This window comes from Scyliorhinus canicula, chromosome 9 (assembly GCF_902713615.1).
Source record: "Scyliorhinus canicula chromosome 9, sScyCan1.1, whole genome shotgun sequence".
Lineage (NCBI taxonomy): Eukaryota > Metazoa > Chordata > Chondrichthyes > Carcharhiniformes > Scyliorhinidae > Scyliorhinus > Scyliorhinus canicula.
This window is the reverse complement of record NC_052154.1, coordinates 38,934,436-38,955,590: the sequence shown is the minus strand read 5'-3', so window position 1 is coordinate 38,955,590 and position 21,155 is coordinate 38,934,436. Positions and strand designations below refer to the sequence as shown.

Below are 21,155 nucleotides of genomic sequence, written 5' to 3'. Positions count from 1 at the left end.
GGCATGAAGACAGTAATAGATGAGTAACACTGGGATAGGTTACTTCCTGTTTACACAATTCAGAAAGATAAGGGAGAGAGTACTTTCGTAATATATTTTATTCAATTTACCAACGGAAAAAATACAGCTCAGCCACTTTATGCTACATTAGGTGCATTTATTCAGCTAGGAATGAAGGGAATTTCATTTTGTCAAACAATCAGGTAAAGATCTGAGGTTACCAAACAACTGTATCCTTCACCTTTCCCAGTTATCAACTCCGATATATCTCTACACGTTTTAAAAAAATCCTTTTCTCTGTTTCACTATCCATTTCAATCATATCCAAAGACTCGACCAGACATCTGCTTCTGGCCCTGGGAGCATCTGTTGTGTGGGATCTGTTGTGTGGGAAAAGCAAGTGAAATAGTTTGACATATGGCTTGAAAAGAAATGAAACATTCCTCTTCTCTGCTAATATTGCACAGGAAAACAGACAGACTCACCGTCTCCCTCACCCTGATACACAAATGTATTATGTTCCTCATCAGCCTATACAAACTGTAAAGCTTTCTTTGGATTGTTAAAATTAATTGACAGCTGAAACTTAAATATTTTGCACATCTGGAGAGCTGTTTTGATTTCATCTTTTCTCAACAGACTTACGTTTGCCACAGCCCGTGAGGGCCACATGGTTAAGATTTTGTCATACATCAACATTAGACGTTTAACGCCTTCGCCAGCTCTCATATTCAATGTAAGTGATTCATGCTTTAATTTGCAACTTTAAAAATTAGGATAGTGTTATGTGCTAATATAATAATAGAATGATAGTAAGTAAGATGCGTTGGTGTATCCATAGTAGTGGCAGTAATGGAAGATCAACATCATTAAAAAAAATTATAAACAATCTAGATCAGCCTCTGAAATTGTTGAAAATGTAGTGATTGTGTGAAAATTAGACATTTATACATTCTACACATGAAAGCTAGCTGGAGCATTACCATTGAAAACTGGCTATAACTGCCATCTGTTTGTAGTTTATGGTTGTGTTCTGAAATGCAGTACACTTCATGGGCAAGTTAGGCAGGATTCCTCCTCCTGTACAGTGAGGTTTTTTGGTGCCATTCTGTTAATAACAGTTGTGCATAAAAACTGTTGTTTATAGGCAGGACATCAGTGGTCTGTTGCACCTTGTAAATGTTACATCACCAAATGCAGGCAAGATTCCAAATCCTGAATCCAGTTCAAGGTCTACTTAACAAGAGAAAGAAAATAATGAAGCACTTCACCACATAACTAGATGAGATATCAGAGCACGAAGGCCAATGAGATAATTCAGTGTTTTTCAAACTTTTTCTTCCAGCAACCAACGTTACAAAATGGCCGTCTCACACGACCCACGCCACATTCACAATAGATTCTCCACAGTAACTTTTCAAAACACGCTCATTGTTGCCTCTTCTGTATTATTAAATGTAAAATTGTAAATGAAAATATATTTTATATTTTTTGTTGTTATTTGGAGATCTAAATAACTTGTAATACCGCAGAATCCTGAGGTGTTTGAAGGGACAATGAGGAAATTCTTGGAAACGCACCTGGATTTTGGGCTGATGGGGAATGAAGGAGACTCACCATTAATCCCAAAGTCAGTCTCACTGAGAGAGCGACTGATCTCAGAAAGTGAGCAGAGAGTGGCTCCCTCATTTCAATACTGAAGTCAGTCTCTTTGCGTGACCATTCACTCTGTGCTTCTTGTGTACTTGAACAGATGCATTTCCCCCCCCTGACTGGGATGGATGGAGTTCCCAAACCCACACCTGTCGCCCCAGAGCCGAGTTCAGAATGGGGCAAACATGAATCAGCTTTGTGACAATGGACCAATTGAAAGGTGGGGAGATCCCCACAGGATACACGGGAATTTCCTGCTAGAGCTAGATCCTGTACAAGGGAGTACACCGGCTATGGGTTACTGACTGGGGTACTTGTGGATACATATTCCAGTCGGCAGTCACTTGGTTTTGGGTGGGAGATCCAGACCTGGAACAAAAATAAACGCAAAGCACTGCTGGAAACTAACTCTCTTCAGAGGAGTATCTGCGAGAAATAAATTTAAAGATAATTTACTTTTTTTCCATCAAACTCTTCAGTTTAATAGGTGCAGGTGCTGACTAACCTGGCTGATCAGCTGCTGCAGAAACGGAAGTGGCTGCTGGAGGCTGTGTCGGAGGCGGTGACTGTAACAGTGACCCAGGGAGGCAGAAAGTCCACAGCACCAGTCTCTGCATCAGCCTTCTGTGGTCATACACGGTACTGCAGCGAGAATTTACCCAGGGAAAAAATGGGGCAAAAAGGGTCAAGCGATCCTTGGGGATCATTTTTGGAAACTTTCTGGCGACCCATTTGACATCATCCCGCGACCCACCCTCGGGTCGTGACCTCCACTTTGAAAAACGCTGAGATAATGTAATATTGCACAATCATTTATCACAAAGCTCCAAGTTGCAGCAGATCAGAAAGATGAATGGAGAGCTTTATAATTGTAGACTCATGAATGAAGGAGGAAGGAGGAAGACAGAAGCAAGAGTAGGCCATTCAGCCCCTTGTGCCTGTTCTGTACTTTAACTAGATCATGGCTGGACCTGTACCTCAATGCCATCTTCCCTCACTATTCCCATTATCCCTTCATGTCACTGGGATCTAGAAATTTATCAACATAAGGGTGGCACAGTGGTTAGCACTGCTGCCTCACAGTGCCAGGGACCAGGGTTCAATTCCAGCCTCAGGTGACTGTCTGTGGGGAGTTTTCACATTCTCCCTGTATCTGTAGATTTCTGCCGGGTGCTCCAGTTTCCTCCCACAGTCCAAAGATGTGCAGGTTAAGTGGGGTTATGGGGATAGGGTGTGGAGTGGGCTAGGTAGGGGTCTCTTTCCAAGTGCCAGTGCAGACTCGTTGGGCCGAATGGCCTCCTTCTGCACTTTAGGGTTTCTATGGGTTGTATGGAGCAGCTTTGAACATTGTTGTGAGCCCAGTTGATGTTATAACTGAAAGACAAAATCCCAGAATTGAACCCTGGCTCAAAAGATTGTGGGCTGGATTCTCCGCCCCGCTGCCCCACATTTCTTCCCCGACCCGCTGGCGGGATTCTCCGGTACACTGGCCGGTCAATGGGGTTTCCCATTGTGGGCCGTCGGGAAATCCCCGGCAAAACGGAGAATCCCGCCCTGTAAATGTGGATGAACATAGTCACATGAATGCCAATTAACTTTTAAGAACAAATTTTTAAAATTAAAACTTTGACTGTAATACAATACTCCTTCAGTCCCACTGTGCTGTTTCGCTAAATTTTCAAATACTCCCAATTGTCAGGCTTACTGCTAATGTTTTTAAAGTATTTTTATTGGCATTTTCAATTTTACAGAGTGAAACTTTGTGTCCTATATTTACAGTTTATACAGTCCTTATGTACTTACAATCTTTCTTGCTATATCCTCTCCCTCCTTCCACTTTCCCTGCCCCCTTCCCCTTTCCCTGCCCTCCCCCTCCCTGACCCTTCCTTGGCATCCTCCTCTTCCGCTCTAGGTGTCCCTGAGCTCCTAATTTCCCCTTTCCCCCCCTTCCTTCTGTTTTTTTGTTGAGGTCTTGTGGGTTTGTGGGAGGGGAGCGGAGGGTGGGCTTCCTGCCCCCTCTCTCTCCTTCCCCCTCTCCCTCCCACTCCTCCATGCTTCTTCCTGTTGTTCCCCTGAGGTACCTCCCTATTTCCTCTTCCCTTCCCTTTGTACCTCTTAGTGTTGTGTATTTCTATCTGCTCTTCCCCTGACTCTCACTCTTTCCCGAGTCGCTATTGGCATCGAACAGGTCTTGGAACAGGCTGACAAATTGCCCCCATACTTTGAGGAAGCCCTCCTCCGACCCTTGGATGGTGTACTTGATCTTCTCCAGATGGAGAAATTCCGCCAGGTCTGCCAGCCAATCTGCAGCTGTGGGTGGTGCTGTTGATCGTCAACAGATTAGGATTCCCCAGCATGTGATTAGGGAAGTGAAAGCCAGAGCGTTGGCCTTTTTCCCCAGGTGTAGTTCTGGCTGTTTTGATACCCCAAAGATTGCCACACTCGGGCATGGCTCCACCCTCTTCCCCCACAACCTTGGATATTGCCTCGAAGAAGGCTGTCCAGAACCCAACAAGTCTGGGGCAAGCCCAGAGTACGTGGGTGTGGTTGACTGGGCCACCCTACCACCATTCACATTTATCCTCCACCTCCGGGAAGAACCTGTGTGGTAGTCACCACTGTTGTATATATATCGCATATGAGGTGTATTACGGTAAGTCTCCTGCACTACAGGTACGGGGGTAGATCCCTGCCTGCTGGCTCCACCCAGTCGGCGGAGTATGTGTGGGCTCTCCGAGTTGCAGCCATTTGCAGCCACTTTTGTCTGGTTTCGTCCACTGGTAGTCTCGCCCTGTCCAGCAGCTGTCCATAGATTTTCCCGCAGTTTCCTCCTTCCTTACTGTCCATGTTTATCAGGTCCTCAAATAATGTGGTTCTCGGGGCCCTGGGGTATCTTGCCGTCTCCTTGCGGAGAAAGTGCTTCACCTGAAGGGGACTAAACTCTGTCGTGTGGGTAGTTCCAGGTCTTCCGTCAGTTCGCTCAGTGTCGTTAGTCTGTCTCCCATGTAAAAATCCCTAAATGTTGGCATCCTCCAATCCTGTCTCCATTTTGTCAAAGTGGTGTCGAGCATGGCTGGTGGGAGTTTGTGGTTTCCTCAGATGGAAAGCATCTCGGTCAAACCAACATATTGCCTCATCTGGTTCCATATCTTTAGCGTAGCTACCACCACTGGACAGGATGTGTATTTGATCGGGGGGGGGGGATGGGAGCGCTGCTGTGGCAAGGCAGCAGGGGGTCGTTCCCTTGCAGCAAGACTCCTCCATCCTCGACCATTCCATGGTGGGGTCATGTATCCATCCCATCACTCTCTCCGGCATTGCTGCCCAGTGGTGGGATTGTCAGATCGCCCATGACTTTTCTCCTCTGCAGTGTTGATTTGGGGATTCTTGGATTCTTACCCCCCACACACAGACGCCATGATCATTTTATCAATGCTGTTGGAGAAGGCCTTGGGGATGAAGATTGGTATAGAACAGGAAGAGGAACCTCGGCAGTACGTTAATTTTGAACGTCTGCACCCTTAGACAAACAGAGAAAAAGGAACAAATAGCAATCGCCTTTTTTAAACTGAACCCCTCCCCCAAAAGAGCAGAAGCGAAACAATGGTAAACACAGCAGCAGAAATATATCCATACAAACCCCTCCTTCATACAGTCCGAAATAGCCCACTTCACAGCAGCCCAAACTTTCTTCTCTGATGAAGGCCTCTGCTTTCTCCGGCGTGTCAACAAAGTGATCATTTAAATCCATTGTAACCTGTAGTCACAATGGGTGAACCAGTCCAAACCTCAGGCCCTTATTATAACATACTGCCTTCGCCCTCTTCGCCAACTCAGTTCCAATATCTTGATATATTCAAGCAGTATACCCGTCCCAGTTAATATTCCAAATCCTTCTCACTCACTCCAAGACCCTCTCATCGCCCGTGGTGGCTCATTCGATCTTGGCTTTTAGCTGAGCGCCCCATGTGCTCCATCTAATTCCGGAAGTGCGAACACTTCATACCCTCCCACCAGCTGAGAAAACATTTGGGTGAAACACTGGGTTGACTCTGGAACCTCCGCTCCCCCTGGCTGCTCCACTAACCTGAGGTTTATTTTCAAGGTCCGCCACTTTAAGTCTCAGGCCTTTATTGGTCTCCGCTACCAGCAGCAACTCTGCCTCCACCGAGGCAAACCGTTCCTGGTGCCTCGACCAGGCCTCCTCCACCCTCTTCAGCGTCTCGCTTTGTGCCTTCACCACATTCAAAGTTCACACCAACTCTTCATGGGTCGCTGTTCCTTCACTGTCGCTGGGTCAAAATCCTGGAACTGCCTCCCTAGCAGCACTGTAGGTGTACCTACACCACGTGGACTGCAGCGGTTCAACGAGACACCTTCTCTCAAGGGCAGTTAGGGATGGACAATAAATACTGGCCAAGCCAGAGAAGCCCGCGCCCCGTAAATGAATATTAAAAATACATTCTTCAACATTTCTAATTTATTTGCAGTGGCTTTGCTCAAAAATTTAGATTCAATAGAAATTGAGTTAATTTAGCTTTCGGAATACACAGAACAAAAGACAACTATGTCGCAGTCCTGTTCATTGGGAGAAACACGTGAAGTAGATAGAATATTCCCTCTGATTCGCTTGTGAAAAATATGTTTTTCTGTTCTTGTTTAGAATCATCTAACATCTTCTGATAAATGGCCTGGTAATGTATTATGTGTAAATCCAATTGTAACTATTCTTCAGTCACCTAATAGTTAATACTGCATTCTATTTTTCAGGGCATCCTAGCTATTATCTACATAATTCCAGCGGATATTAACACCCTGATAAACTACTTCAGTTTTGCTTCCTGGATTTTTTATGGGCTGACTACGTTCTCTCTGATTGTCATGAGATTCACAAGAAAAGAACTGAACAGACCAGTAAAGGTTAGATTTATATGGCATTTCCTTACTTTCAGAACAGAACTATGTGTGTCACCATTCATTTTACCAATTGAATACTGTATTCATTTATTTCTCAGGAACCCAAGTTAATCTTGACAGGTTTTTTTCTCAGGGTTTTATTCAGAAAATAATATTGGAATAAAAACAGAACATTCTGCAAATATTCAGGGTAGGCAGCTTCTGTGAATAAAGAGAATTAATGTTTCAGGTGATTTACCTTTCATTCAAATTGGCAGAAGTTAGAGATGTACAAAGCTTAATTAAGATCAGAAGCAGAGAAAGGGAGATGGAGAACAGAAGAAAAGGAAAGTCAGAAATTATCAAATGCCAAAAAGGATAACGGTGCAAAAAAAAAAGGGGTTGGCAATGGGTCAAATAAAGCTGGGTCTAAACTTTGTCATACAGTGCAGAAGAGGTCATTCAGCACATCACGTCTACACAGGCAAAACTGCACTAAATCTACACTAATCCCGCTTTCCAGCTCTTGGCCCATAGCCTTGGATGTTATGACATTTCAAGTGCTTATCCACATACTTTCTAAATGTTATGAGGTTTCCCGTCCCTGTTATCAACCCTTCAGCAAAGGGGAACAGTTGTTTCCCTATCCACCCTGTCCATACCCCTCATAATCTTATTCACCTCAGTCAGCACCCCCCCCCCCCCCCCACAACCTTCTCTGTTCCAAAGAAAAAAAACCCAAATCTATCCAGCTTCTCTTCATTGATCAGATGCTCCATCCCAGACAACATCTGTCTGCCTTCTTAACTACCCGATTAACCCGCCTGACGCCGTCATGGATCTGTGGACAAGCAACCCAAGATCCTTCTGAGCTTGCTAGTGTGCTGCCATTTATTGAATACCCTCTTGTCTTGTTACTCCTTCCAAAATGCATTAACTTGCAATTTTCAGGGTTAAATTCCATCTGCCACTGATCTGCCCATCTGACCAACCTGTCTAAACATTTCTGCAACCTAAGAACTTCTTCCGCACTATTAACCACCCTGCCAAACTTTGTGTCATCTGCAAACTTACTTATCACCCCCTCCACATTCTCCACAATCTATATTGTTTATATTTATCATGAACAATCATGATAAATACAATCAAGGGATCTAGCGCTGACCCCTGTGGTACGCCAGTGGATGCTGACTCTCAGTCACATAAACAGCCTTCTACCACCACCCTCTGTCTCCTCCAACTTAGTTGGTTTTGAATCAAACTTACCAAATTACCCTGAAATCCATATAAACTACATCAACTGCACTATCCTCGTCTCCAAACCTGATCACCTCCTCAGAAAATGCAATCAAACTTGTTCGGCAACACCACCCTCTGACAAAGCCGTGCTGACTATCCCTGATCAAACCTTGCCTCTCCAAGTGGAGAATAATTCTCTCCTTCAGACTTTTCTCCAATACTTTCCCTTCCACTGATGTGAGACTCACTGGTCTGTAATTCCCTGGTTTATCTCTACCACCCTTTTTGAAAAGCGGAACCACATTAGCTGTCCTCCAATCCGCTGGCACCTCCCCTGTGCCCAGAGAGGAACTAAATATTTGGGTCAGAGCCCCTGTACTTTCCTCTTTTGCCTCCCACAGCAGCCTGGGAAACAACGCATCCAGACCTGGGGATTCGTTTACTTTTAAACCCACCAAAACTTTCAATACATCCTCACTTCCTATGTAAATCTGTCCAGGAACCTCACAGTCCCTCTCCCCAAACTCCATCTTCCTCCTTCCTCCTTCCTTCCTGAGTGAAAACAGATGAGAAGTACTTATTTATCACCCTCCCAATATCCTCTGGGTCCATGCAAGATTGTCCCTTGGTTCCTAATAGCATCCACTCTTTCCCTGGTTATCCTTTTCCCATTAATATACTTATAGAATATCTTGGGATTCTCCCTAATCCTACCCACCAGTGCTTTTTCATGCCCCATTTTTGCTCTCCTAATTGCTTTCTCAAGTTCCCCTTCAATTTTCTATACTCCACAAAGGCCTCTTCTGATTTACTCCCTTTGTACCTCTTAAAAGGGACCTCCCCGTGTGTGCGTGGGTTTCCTCTGGGTGCTCCGGTTTCCTCCCACAGTCCAAAGATGTGCGGGTTAGATGGATTGGCCATGCTAAATTGCCCGTAGTGTCCTAGGAAGTAAGGTTAAGGGGGGGGGGGGGGGGGGGGTTGTTGGGTTACGGGTATAGGGTGGCTACATGGGTTTGAGTAGGGTGATCATTGCTCGGCACAACATCGAGGGCCGAAGGGCCTGTTCTGTGCTGTACTGTTCTAAAAAAAAGCCTCTCTTTTCTTTCTTATCCAGTCCTGAATATTCCTAGACATCCAGGATGCTCCCAGCTTGTTATTACTACATTTCACCCTAAAGGGAACATGTTGGGCCTGTACTCTCACCATTTCCTTTTGAACACCCTCCACTGCTCTACTGTATATTTTCCCACAAGAATCTGTTCCCAGTCTACATTGGCCAGATCCTGCCTTATTCTAATAAATACTGCCTTCCTCCAATCCAAAACCATTTTTGCAGACCATCTTTTTCTTTTTCCATAACAAGCTTAAATCGTACTGTGTTATGATCGCTATCATTAAAATGCTCCCCCCACTGCCACCTCGAACACCTGCCTGACTTTGTTCCCCAGAATTAGATTCAGCACTGCGCTGTCCTTGTTGGACCTTCCACATATTGACATAAAAAGCTCTCCCGAATACATTTCAAGAAACCCACCCCCTCTAAAGCCTTTACACTATGATTATCCCAATTAATGTTGGAGAAGTTGAAATCCCCTCATCTAATTACCGTATTATTATTTTTACACATCTCAGTGAATTGTCTGCTTATCTGCTCCTCTATTGCCTGCTGACTGTTTTGGGGCCTAGAACACACTCCCAGCAATGTGACTGCTCCCTTTTTTTAATTCCTAATATTTTATTCCATAACTTGTTGAAAGGGGATGAAAGTGACCTGGAACAGTAACTATTATGCTCTGCACAAATACTGACTATTTGCAGCATTTTCTATTTTTCTCCCAGATTTTTACTATTTTTCTTTTGTACATTTACTGATTGTTGGGCTGAATGTTGCACACAACAGCATAATTAGAGCTGAATTTCCAAAATCGGGAGGGTGGGGGTGGGAGGGAGGGGGGGGGGGGGCAGCACCCCACAGTGGAGGTTGGATGTGGGACTGGTGGCAGATGAGGAGGTTTGTGAGCGGATGAGGGCTGCTATTCAGGGATATGTGGAGCTGAACGACACAGGTGAGGTGTCGGCTGCCACGCTATGGGAGGCACTGAAGGCAGTAGTGAGGGGAGAGTTCATCTCGATACGGGCACACAGGGGTAAGATGGAGCAGTCGAAGATGGCACGGTTAGTGGAGGTGATTTTGCAGATGGACAGGAGGTATGCGGTTGCCCCGGAGACGAGGTTGTCGAGGGAGCGGCAGAAACTCCAGATGGAGTTTGGGTTGTTATCTACGGGGAAGGCAGTGGGGCAGTTGAGGAGGGCCAAGGGAACGGTCTATGAATATGGGGAAAAGGCGAGTAGGATGTTGGCACATCAACTGAGGAAGCAGGAGCCAGCGAGGGAGATCGGAAAAGTGAAGGATCGGAGGGTGGGCCTTCCAATTGTTCCGAAATATACAGCAGCAAGTCATCCGCACATAGCCAGACCTTATGCTCCACCCCTTCCCGTACTATCCCCTGCCAAGCCGTTAATGCTCTCAGCGCAATTGCTAATGGCTCTATAACCAAGGCAAAGGACAATGGGGAGAGTGGACATCTCTGCCTCATCCCCCAGTGCAGCCTGACGTATTCCGAGCTCACCTGGTTTGTCCGCACACTCGCCACCGGTGCCTGGTACAATAACCGGACCCAGTCCACAGACCCCTGACTGAACCCAAACTGCCCCTGCACCTCCCACAAATATTCCCACTCCACCCGATCGAAGGCCTTCTCCGCATCCATGGCGAGCACCACCTCCACACTTCGTCCCTCCAGAGGCATCATTGGAACATTCAATAACCTTCTGATGTTGGCCGACATGAACCCGGCCTGGTCCTCCCCTATCACCCCAGCACACAATCCTCGATCCTTGAATTGGAGACCCTGGAACATGCTGATGGGTTTCTGCATGTCAGTAACCTGGTTGATCAAAAGTAAAACCCTTGAACCTTTCTTCAGTTTGTATTGTTAAAATCTCAATGTATTTTTATTTCAGGTCCCCATAGTTTTTCCGATTGTGGTGACTCTTGTTGCTATCTACTTGGTTCTCGCTCCAATCATTGATGCTCCAGATATGGCATACTTATATTGTTCACTATTTATTGCTGGAGGAATTATATTTTACGTCCTGTTCATTTACTATCACTTTAGCTGGACTCGCAAATTAATGAGTAAGTAGTAAATATTTGTTGCTTGATTTATTTATTATCACCTTGTTTGAGTAACAGTTTGAGTGATATCCAGATAACAAACTCCAAAAGCTAACAAAATGTGAAGTGATTCAATGTTTGGATCGGTTCATATCAGAAAATAGCGCATTCTGTATGTTTTGGTGTTATTACTTAAACCTAATTAATGCAATGTTCTCCTCAATAAAATGGTGTTGTAATATACTGGAAGATGAGAACAGGTTAAATTCTCATTGTTCAATTCCTTATCTGAGCCATATTTCTGTGAGCAAAGTCCAGTCATTTCCTTGTTCAGGGGCACAAATCTGAAGAAAAAAACAAGCAACTTGAGGGAAGGTACAGATGAGTGAGAGAGGTTTTTGTTGAGGGAGGAATGATCCATAAATATATCAGAAACTGGATCCCTGACAAACCTGTTCATTATGACATTGAGAGGATGTGGTATGAAACTCAGAAGAGAAGTGATCAATCAGACAATATAATAGCTCCTCACCACATTGATGAATGCTTGCAATATGTTGCCAGAGATGTGATTAAGGCTAATAACATCAATAATTCCAGAACAAGTCAGATAGGCATTTGAAATTACATGACATAAATAATGAACTGAATCTTGTTTTTGAACTGGAGGCTGACCAGAAGGTTCCTACAAAATGCAAGGTGCGAACATTATCATTATGCTGTTTGTGCTCCTTACCCAGCTGGCTGGTCAGATGTAGCAGCCCAAATACCCAGGAGTATCAAATGGCTCACATAGATATAAATAACTACTTTGTTCTTTTTTGTCGTGTCCTTCAGCTGCTGGCATTTAGCCTGCTAAGAGACGGAGTGCGCATTTTTCCCACTGCGTTGCGATCGGTGTCGATCTGGGCGTGCCAGGTGCATCATGGGCAAGGCCCAAATCGGGCTTTGCGTCAGGTGTAAAAACCACGCGTGGGTCACCCAACATCACGGTGTCTGCCATGATCTGGATCAGGCCCTCACTGGGCATGATCTAAATAATCATATTTAAATGAGTCATTAGGCTCATTTAAATATGCGCAGCCTATTTAAGGCCGCATTCCCCCAGCGCTCAGGAGTCACCAGTCTCACCGACGAGGCCTCAACCGGATTAGTACTCGTCGCCACAATGGGATGCCCACTCCAGGAGCCTCGGGACCATTGGAGCCCCCCCACGGGTGGTTGGGGACAGGGGCAGGGCAGTATCCTGGCACAAAAGGCAGTGCCGACCTGGCACCTTGACAATACCAACCTGACACTGCCAGGTTCAGATTAGCACTGCCAGGGTGCCAGTGGCACTTCCCATGTGCCAGGCTGGGGGTATGAAAGGGTGGTGTGAATGGTGAAGGATTGAAGGGGAAATATGAAGAGGCTTCATAAAGGTTGGGGGGTTGAAGCGGTTGTCCTGAATGAGAGGTGGGTGGGCCTAAAAGAAGGGGGAGGCCTCAGTGACCCCACAGCAGGGTGTGGTCACTCAAGGGTGTGTAATGCCCATGTCTGCAGAGGATTGTATTGTCTGTGGGCAGGACGTTTGGGGGATCATTGAGCTCACTTAGAGATCAGGGAACCCTTTCAAAAACGGTGTCTTGATCTCGGAGGAGCCGGTCTGGCCGGCGAGTTCAGCTCCCCAGTGATTCACAATTTTCTAAGTGTGCTAGACCAGGGAGAAACTCCCCAAGGCCCAGAAAAATGACTAAGTGGGGTAAATCCAGCTCTAGATCTCGCCCATAAAAGCTGGTGGGAAACACTCCGCCAAACCCGGCCAAAACAACATTTAGAAATTTTTCAGGAGAATGACGGCGCCCGAAGCGTGGTAGCGAGTGGGAATTGCCGCGAGCTTCTCGGCACTCAGCCTCGCAGGGCCAGCAATGCAATTCAATGTTAATTGGTCCATTTAACAAGGCCTCGCAGACTTCTTGCCGCAAATGATGGCTTGCCAGCCGATTCGCTGACACCGCGCTCGCCAGCTCTGTCATGTGAGAGTACCATTAAGAAATGGATGTTTAAGCAATGTACCTTTAAGAAATGGAGCAGCTCATATTACTGAAGTGATGTCAGAGGGTGGGGGGAGCTGAGCTCACTTCTGTTTTTCGTTTCAGTTTTGAGAAAAAGAGCTTGGTGTGTTAGGTCTGTGTTTGCAGTGAGCTGGATCTGCTGTGATCTCTGCTATGAAAGACTATCTCTGAATCATTTGGGTGATTTCAACTCATAATAGTAATGTATTTAACCTGATGTGTTTCTGTTTAAAGGTGTTAAGTCTCTTGGATGTTTAAAGGAACAACTGAATGATTATTTAGTGTTTTATTATTTTCGGGGTTATTTTTGAAGTAAGGGGTGTTGAGTGATCCAATGTTTATTTAAAAGGTTAAGTTGAATTCATGGAATAAACATTGTTTTGTGTTTAAAAACCCACGTGTCCATAATTGTAATACCACACCTGGAGAACAAGCCGTGTGCTTCAAAAGCAACAATACATTAAAGAGGGAGGTTGGTTGAACTCCATGATACATTTTGGGGTTCTGAAAACGCCTCTCCCATAACAATCGGGGGCTCAAGGGGGCTAAAAGTCTATCTATTCGATTGGCTTTTGTGAACTTAAAGACAGTGAACAATTGTTGCTTTTCTGGTGTGGTATTTGAGTTTAAGTGTGTTGTGGACAATGGCTCTTTCAGAGGCTCGGAGGTTTTTGGGGGTGGAGAATGTCACACGCAGTACCTTATGGACAGAGATGAAAAGCAGACTGTTAGGTTTGGCAAAAACATTGCAGTTAACATTACCTGACAAAATGCGAAAAGATGAGGTAATTATGGCGGTGGTTAAGCATTTAAAGTTGCCTGAGATAGAGTTTGACTCATTGGAAATGGCAAAAATTCAGTTGCAAATTGACAAATGGAACATGAGAAAGAATTAAAGTGGCTTGAATATGAAAGAGAGAGAGAGGAAAAAGAAAGAGAGAGAGAGGAAAAAGAAAGAGAGAGAGAACAAAAAGAAAAAGAAAGGGAGATACAGATCAGGGAAAACGATAAAGAGAGGGAGTTTGAACTTCGGAAAATAGCCTTGAAACATGACAGTCAATTAAAATTGGCAGACGTAAAGGGAAACGTACAGTTGGATGATAGTGATAAGGATAGTGAGAAAGAGGACCATAGTCAAAGGCTTGGTGGGAATCTATTTAAATATGTCCAAGCATTGCCAAGGTTTGACGAGAAGGAAGTAGAAGCCTTTTTCATTTCATTTGAGAAGGTAGCTAAACAAATGAAATTGCCACAGGACATGAGGGTATTACTGATTCAAAAAGCTGGTAGGTAGGGCGAGTGGAGTGTTTGCATCACTACCAGAGGAGGTATCTGGAACGTATGAGGAGGTCAAGAAATCATTTTGGGGTTCTGAAAATGCCTCTATCCTAACAGCTCTCCTGCTAACAGTGCGAGCAGCACTTGCTCAGCCAAACACAGCCAGCTCGCAATAATGGTGCCAAGGAGACTGACCCCAAGATTCAGGGATGCTGACCTAGGGAGGCTTCTGGACATGGTGGAGGCCAGGAGGAATGTCCTGTACCCCCGAGGGTCCCGAAGGGGAGCCACAAGGCAGCCGGTGCTGCCTGGGATGAGGTGGTGGCAGCCATCTACTCGCGGACTGTGACCAGGAGGGTTGGCCTTCAGTGCCGGAAAAAGGTCACCATAATACACTGTGCAGCACGAGTGAGTAGACACTAACGTGTCCCCCCCCCCCCCCCCACCGTCCCCCCCTCCCCCCCACCCACTCTACAAGGGAGCAGCCAACACCACCTCAAACACCCAGGTGACCCCCAGCCCTCCCACCCCCAACCCTGCCTTCACACCCCCTCTCCCACCACTGTGAACCACGCCTGTGGCTAACGATGTCCTCCCTCTGTCTTCTCAGGAAAAGCTCTCCCACAATCGGCGGGGGAGGCCCCAGACTGGCAGTGGGGTGCCGGGCATCAGAATCCTCACCTCCTTCGAGGAGCGGGCCCTGGAGATGACTGGTGTGGTCAAGGACAGGGTGGTCACCAACACGGAGGCTGGTGGATGCCGCAGAGCTGAGGAACCACCGGGCTCCACATGGACGACCTGGCAAACGTGAGTACTGATTGCCTTACTGACTGACCCATTCCTCCCACTGACCACATGTCCTTTCTCCCACTGACCACATGTCCTTTCTCCCACAGGTCCTCCAGCCAATGGATGTGGCCCATTCCGGATGGCCCCCCCCATTCTGACTCCGAGGAGAACACCTCGGAGGGGAGTTCCGAGGATGCAACTGTTATAGTCGCGGCACAGCTGTCATCCCCTCCCTCCACCAGCGCAGATACACACACCTCGGAGGGGCGCAGCGAGGATGCAACTGTTATAGTCGCGGCACAGCTGTCATCCCCTCCCTCCACCAGCGCAGATACATATACGTCAGTGAGAAATACTCGTGGTCAAGCATCTGGGGCGCAATCGGGTGAGCACCACACTGCTGTTGATGCACATCAGGTGGAGGCAGGAACCCCCAGGTCAGACAGCAGTCAGAGAGCTGCCGGATCCCAGGACCCAGCTGGGTCCCTGCCTGATGCTGAGCTTCTGGAACAGGGTTACCCGGAGCTGATGGTGACAATAGGGAGAGGCCAGGATGTTCAGAGGGAGATGTCAGCGTCGCCCCAGCAGATCTATAGCGGCTTGGAAGAGTCCCAGAGGCTACGGGCACAGGAGTTGGCACCGGCAATGAGTGGCACCGAGGCCAACACTGCTAGGGTGGCGACCGCAGTGGAAAACCTGGTGCATGACGTCAGCACCATGAGTGAAGGTGTCCAAGGGGTCTCGCAGTTGGTCACGGCCATGGCTGAGGGCCTTGGCAGAATGACCTTCTCGCTGGGGGATGTCACCCAACACTGGGCCGACATTGTTGAGGTTCTGCGGGACATGTCCCATTCTCTGAAGGGCATGACTGAGGAGCTGCAGAGCTTGTCCCAGTCACTGAGGAGCATCGCCGATGTCGTCGACACCAAGGTGCTGACATTGGGGCATTGCAAGGGCTGGCAGAACCACATGATACAGGGGCAGCCAGGGTCAAGGTGGACCCCAGGGCTCTATGGGCACCGACTCAGAGGAGGGGGCGCTGAGGGCCAACCTGGACTCGTCCCATGGAGTGGCAACGTTGGCCAGCAGCTCCTCCGAGTTCCACCCCTCTGATGAGGCCACGTCAGCACATGTGGCAGGGCAGCACGGCTGTGCATGTGCCACCCACAAGTGAGTCGGGCCATCCGGCCCCAAACGACGCACGGCAGAGACATTGAAGGTCATGGGATGAGATAGGCAGCTCAGATGTGCATCCTGGGGAAACACCTAGACGCAGTGGTAGAGTTAGGAGGACCAGGCACATTGAGGATCACTGAGGGCATCGGTGTGGGTGGGGCGGGAGGCAGTGGTTGTGGGTTGGAGGGGGGGCGGCACCATTATAATGCCTCTGTCACTTTCTTCCACAATGCGGGCTGACCCCCGGACCCTTTGCCCATCTCTCCAGGCATTCCCCTTGGTGCTCACCAACGCTCCAGCCATGGACATGCCCCTGGAGCTGTGGCCTATCCCCTGGGTGTTTGGATGTTGGCTGCTGCATGTGTGGTGTTGCCTCTCACAGTGTTGAAGCACAGTGCCCAGCATCAAGGTGTGACTGGGATGCTAGGCAATGATTCCCACATGCTACATGGCCTGCCCACCCACGGGAATCCACTTGGCATCTGTGAAGTGCTCACTTAACCACGATTGACAATTCGCTATTTGATATTTGATTTTCGATTTGATTTGATTTATTGTCGCATGTACCGAAGTACAGTGAAAAGTATTTTTCTGCGGCCGAGGGAACGTACACAGTACGTACATAGTAGACAAAAAGAATAATCAACAGAGTGCATTGACAAATGATACATCGACAAACAGTGATTGGTTACAGTGCGGAACAAGGGGCCAAACAAAGCAAATACATGAGCAAGAGCAGCATAGGACATTGTGAATAGTGTTCTCACAGGGAATAGATCAGTCCGAGGGGGAGTCGTTGAGGAGTCTTATTGCTGTGGGGAACAAGCTGTTCCTATATCTATATGTGGGGGTCTTTAGACTTGATGGAAGGGTCTGGAAGAGGGAAAGCCTGGATGTGAGGGGTCTCTGATAATGCTGTCTGCCTTCCTGAGGCAGCGGGAGGTGTAGATAGAATCAATGTGGTGGTGGCAAGCTTGTGTGATGGGTTGGGCTTAGTTCACCACATTCTGCAGTTTCTTGCGATCTTGGGCCGAGCAGTTGCCAGACCAATCTTTAATGCAGCCGGATAGGATGCTCTCTATGGCACCAGCGCCGGCTCTAGGGTTGCTGCCGCCCCGGGCAAGCTGAACTTCGGCGCCCTTGGGGGGGGCGGGGCCGGGGGGGGCGGGCGGGGCCGGGGGGGGGGGGGGGGGGCGGGCGGGGCTGGGGGGGGCGGGGGGGCGGGGCCGGGGGGGCGGGGGGGGGCCGGGGGCGGGGCCGAGCGGACCCGAGGGGGGGGGGCCGAGGAGGGGCGGACCCGAGGGGGGGCGGGGGGGGCGGACACGCGGGGGGGCGGGCGGACCCAAGGGCGGGGCGGGGGGGTGGACCCGAGGGCAGGGCGGGGGGGGCGGACCCGAGGGGAGCGGGGGGGGCGGACCGAGCCGGGGGGCCGCCCTGGGGGCGGGCGGCCACCGCGCATGCGCTGGTTGGCACCGGCCTAACTGCGCATGCGCGGGACCCGAGTCTCTGGTGCCCCCAAGCACATGGCGCCCCGGGCAACAGCCCGAGTTGCCGGTGCCTTGAGCCGGCCCTGTATGTCACATCTGTGGACGTTTGTGACAGTTGATGCAGACATGACGAATTTCTTTAGCTTCCGCAGGAAGTAGAGACCTTGTCGGGCTGTCTTCACTGTTGCATCAACGTGAGTTGACCAGGACAGACTGTTGGTGATGGTGACCCCCAGGAATGATGGGTGGGGCAGACGGGCAGGGACAAGTGTTGCCTCCGGAATGGGTTGGCACGGTGGTACCGGGAGCGGTTGTTCCCCCCCCCGCCCCCGGTTGCCCCCGCACGTCCCCATGGCGGTCCACCCTTGCGGAAGGCCCCCACCCCCCGCCGAGCACTGGGGTGGCAAACCCAGTCCCCCAATCTCTTTGCCTGGGAGCAAAGATGGCTACTCACCTCCTCAGCTCCCAGAGAAGCCCTTCCTCCAGTTTCAAGTTTTTAAAAAGGAGTACCAATCGGCACCAGCGTGAGCGCTTGCTGGGGAGGTCGCTGAATGACAAGAGGCTGTTGGATATGGGGTCGCTCTTGTTAATTGTACGGAAATGGGGCCTAAGTGGTGATAATTGGTTTCTCGCCACTCTACGGCGAGATCACAATTTCGCCGAGGGGGAGCGGGCTGGTTGCATCACAAATTGTTTGGCGCCTGGTGCGGATCTCGTTTTTGGCCTCTCCCTTTATTCACCAGCCTCGTTACGGTTGAGTGATATAACAATGAGGCCGGAGAATCGCAACCTTAGTCATTTTTTGGGAGAATTGCGCCCATAGTTTTATTGGACAGATGATTTTCAATTTAGAAGACTTCAGAGACATTTGGTTTTGTCAAATTATACAAAATAGGTACTCCCATCAGACCTCCCCACCAGAGACAACGCCCATATCAGAGACCCCCCTCACCCGCATCGGTCACTCCAGCCTGGAAACTAAAGAGCAGCCCAGGCAGAAACAGTGAAAACCAGGTGCAGAAAGCATCAGCTGTTATTTCATAGAAAGTTAAAACCATGTCACATCCTTTGATACGTAAGGCTTTCATTCACTTTCAAAGAGAAAAAGCTTTCAGTAGGCTTTAATTGACAGGGTAATAGCTTCCAGACAGCCAGGTGTCTGGATTGTTTATTTTTATTTCCATTCACGCTTGAATGTATCTCAAGTACCCGGTTCTGAACCTAGCCTCAATGTCTATAAATATGCAGTTATGATTGACAGCTCCTGACCACATCAAAAGCAATTAAGTGCTTTCAGCTAAGAAAAAGAAGTAAAAGCGCTTAACTCCTAGATGTCTTTTGTGGATGGGAAGCTGAGGGTGGAGTGGGCAGAATTTGCATTGTGGGGGGGGGGGGAGTGGAGGCCCTCTGATGGACTTTGGGGGCACCTACATTAAATATTTACCTCCTTGGCCCATCACGAGGTCCACCACATCAGGGCTACGCTGAAAAATACTTGCACCAATCCACACCTGCGTGAATCCTGGCCAAGAGGGCTGTAGTAACATGGAGGCATGGTGGATCTGGTGTCCAGCCCGTTAATAGGATGCAAATAGGTTCAAATTACCTATTTGCATCCTCCTGCCACAAACTTCGATGCCACCGCTAACGGGGGACTGGAGTATCTCCGGGTTTACCTCATTTAAAGCTCTCACCTCTATCGGTGGTGGTGGGAGGGGGTTCTCTGCCACATCAGGAACTCCACTACTGGTGGAGGAGAACCCCCCCCCCCCAATAGAGGCAAGGGGTTTAAGTAGGGTAGAAAAAGAAAAGCTGTTCCAGTTTGCTGATTGTAGAAGGACTTGGGGAAACAGATTTAAAGTTTGTGGAAAGAGAAATAAAGGGGTCATCAATAAAAATAAATTCACACAGGAAGTGGTATTCACTCAGAACCAGGATAATGGAAGCAGAGACAATCCATGATTTCGAAAGGAAATTGTTTGGGCACTTAAGGGAAATAAATCTGCAGGGCTACAGGGATAGGGCAGAGGAATGGTATAGACTGGATTACTCCATAAAGAGCTGGCAAGAATCCAATGGGCCAAATGGCCTCCTACTGTGCCATAATGCCTCCATAATATGTCACTAACGCATTTCCTGATAAGTGGAGTCTCTCTCACAAACTTCATCTTCTGGCCTTGCTTTGGGACCTTATGTTATAGTCAGGTACAACTCTATAAACTCACGTAATATCTGTGTGTTAACAAAAGTAATATTTAAATGAACAACAGATTGTCCAAGTGAAATCTTGGACTAAATAAAAGCGGAAAATATAATTTGACGAATTTACCAGATTTAAAAATTATGGATACAGCCTTGGCTAAATTAATCCGAGGAAAACTATATTTACACAGATATATTCAGTGCCACAAAAAAAAACATTTTGTTGGGTATGTATTTCATACAGCCTACATTTGACATCCTCACCATCGGTGAAAACAGCTTTTAATTTTATGACATGAGTAACTGTGAACTTATAAAATATCTTTATATGGTGGGGTTGTTCAATGTGGGTGACTGTTTTGACGAAAAGGTAACCTTTTAAATTGTGTTTCCAGGGCCCATTACTAAGCACCTGCAGCTCTTCTTGGAAGTCGCACCTGCAGAGACTGGACAATAAAAGTACTCATTACCTCACTTTTAATTCTTTTAATATTTTATGGTACTGGAGCTGAAAATGGGTGCAGACGGTTGTAATATACTACTTGAAATTTTTTGAAAACACAATTCTGCTGTATTTCTGTAATATTTCTGTAAACTAATAGTAATATGCAATTAAATGCTATTGTTTGCAACTATCTTAAATTAATCATTGTATTAACTTGGTGAGATATTTTTAAATATGAAGGTTGTACAAAATCAGTTTTAATACGATGCACATCTTATTAAAAATCATATTGAAGATATACCCTTATTGGTTGGTGTACCAATGTCAAATGATACAGCCACATCTATCAGGAAGGCGCAATGTAACATAATTCACCAAGTAGAAATCAAGTATTTCTGGAGAGGGAATAGATTACACACACACCACCAAAACATCACATTAATTGTGGTGGAAGTGAAGAAGTATTTTCTTTGTTTTGATAAATGCTAACAACTATTTAGCCACATCATTAAAGGCATTTCGGATGACTGGAAAACTGAAAATGAGAAAGGAAAAGTGAGAAAGAGAGAGCAAAATTAAAAATCTGTTTATTTCAAACGTAAGGTGCAAAGGATATAAGGATTACTGTTGACTGGGTGGAATGGTGATGCTGTAGTTTGCACTGCTGCCTCTGACGTTAAGGACCCGGGTTTGATCCCGGCCCTGGGTCATTGTCTGTGTGGAGTTTGCACATTCTCCCCGTGCCTGCGTGAGTTTCA

The 21,155-nt window shown here is 47.5% G+C and overlaps 1 protein-coding gene and 1 long non-coding RNA gene across 3 annotated transcripts in view; one reads left to right on the top strand and one right to left on the bottom strand.

Annotated features, from left to right (window-relative positions):
- The window catches only part of slc7a9 (solute carrier family 7 member 9), a 109,996-nt gene extending 89,301 nt beyond the window's left edge, over nt 1-20,695 (top strand). Inside the window, exons 10-13 of one of the 2 annotated variants that reach the window (XR_005461793.1) lie at nt 640-736; nt 6,424-6,570; nt 10,811-10,987; nt 20,348-20,397. Coding sequence is in view for 1 of the 2 variants with exons in the window: in XM_038806547.1 (XP_038662475.1) it covers nt 640-736; nt 6,424-6,573; nt 10,813-10,987; nt 20,348-20,409 (484 nt within the window). In the remaining variant the exon portion in view is untranslated. Of the gene's footprint in view, nt 1-639; nt 737-6,423; nt 6,574-10,810; nt 10,988-20,347 lie in introns of both variants that reach the window. The other variant, XM_038806547.1, reaches the window with a different exon arrangement.
- On the bottom strand, nt 284-2,238 carry LOC119971255. Its single transcript, XR_005461794.1, has 3 exons — nt 2,159-2,238; nt 984-1,233; nt 284-380 (listed from the first exon to the last, which is right to left on the bottom strand). It is a non-coding gene; the product is annotated as an uncharacterized LOC119971255 (long non-coding RNA).
- Nucleotides 20,696-21,155: the final 460 nt, after the last annotated feature.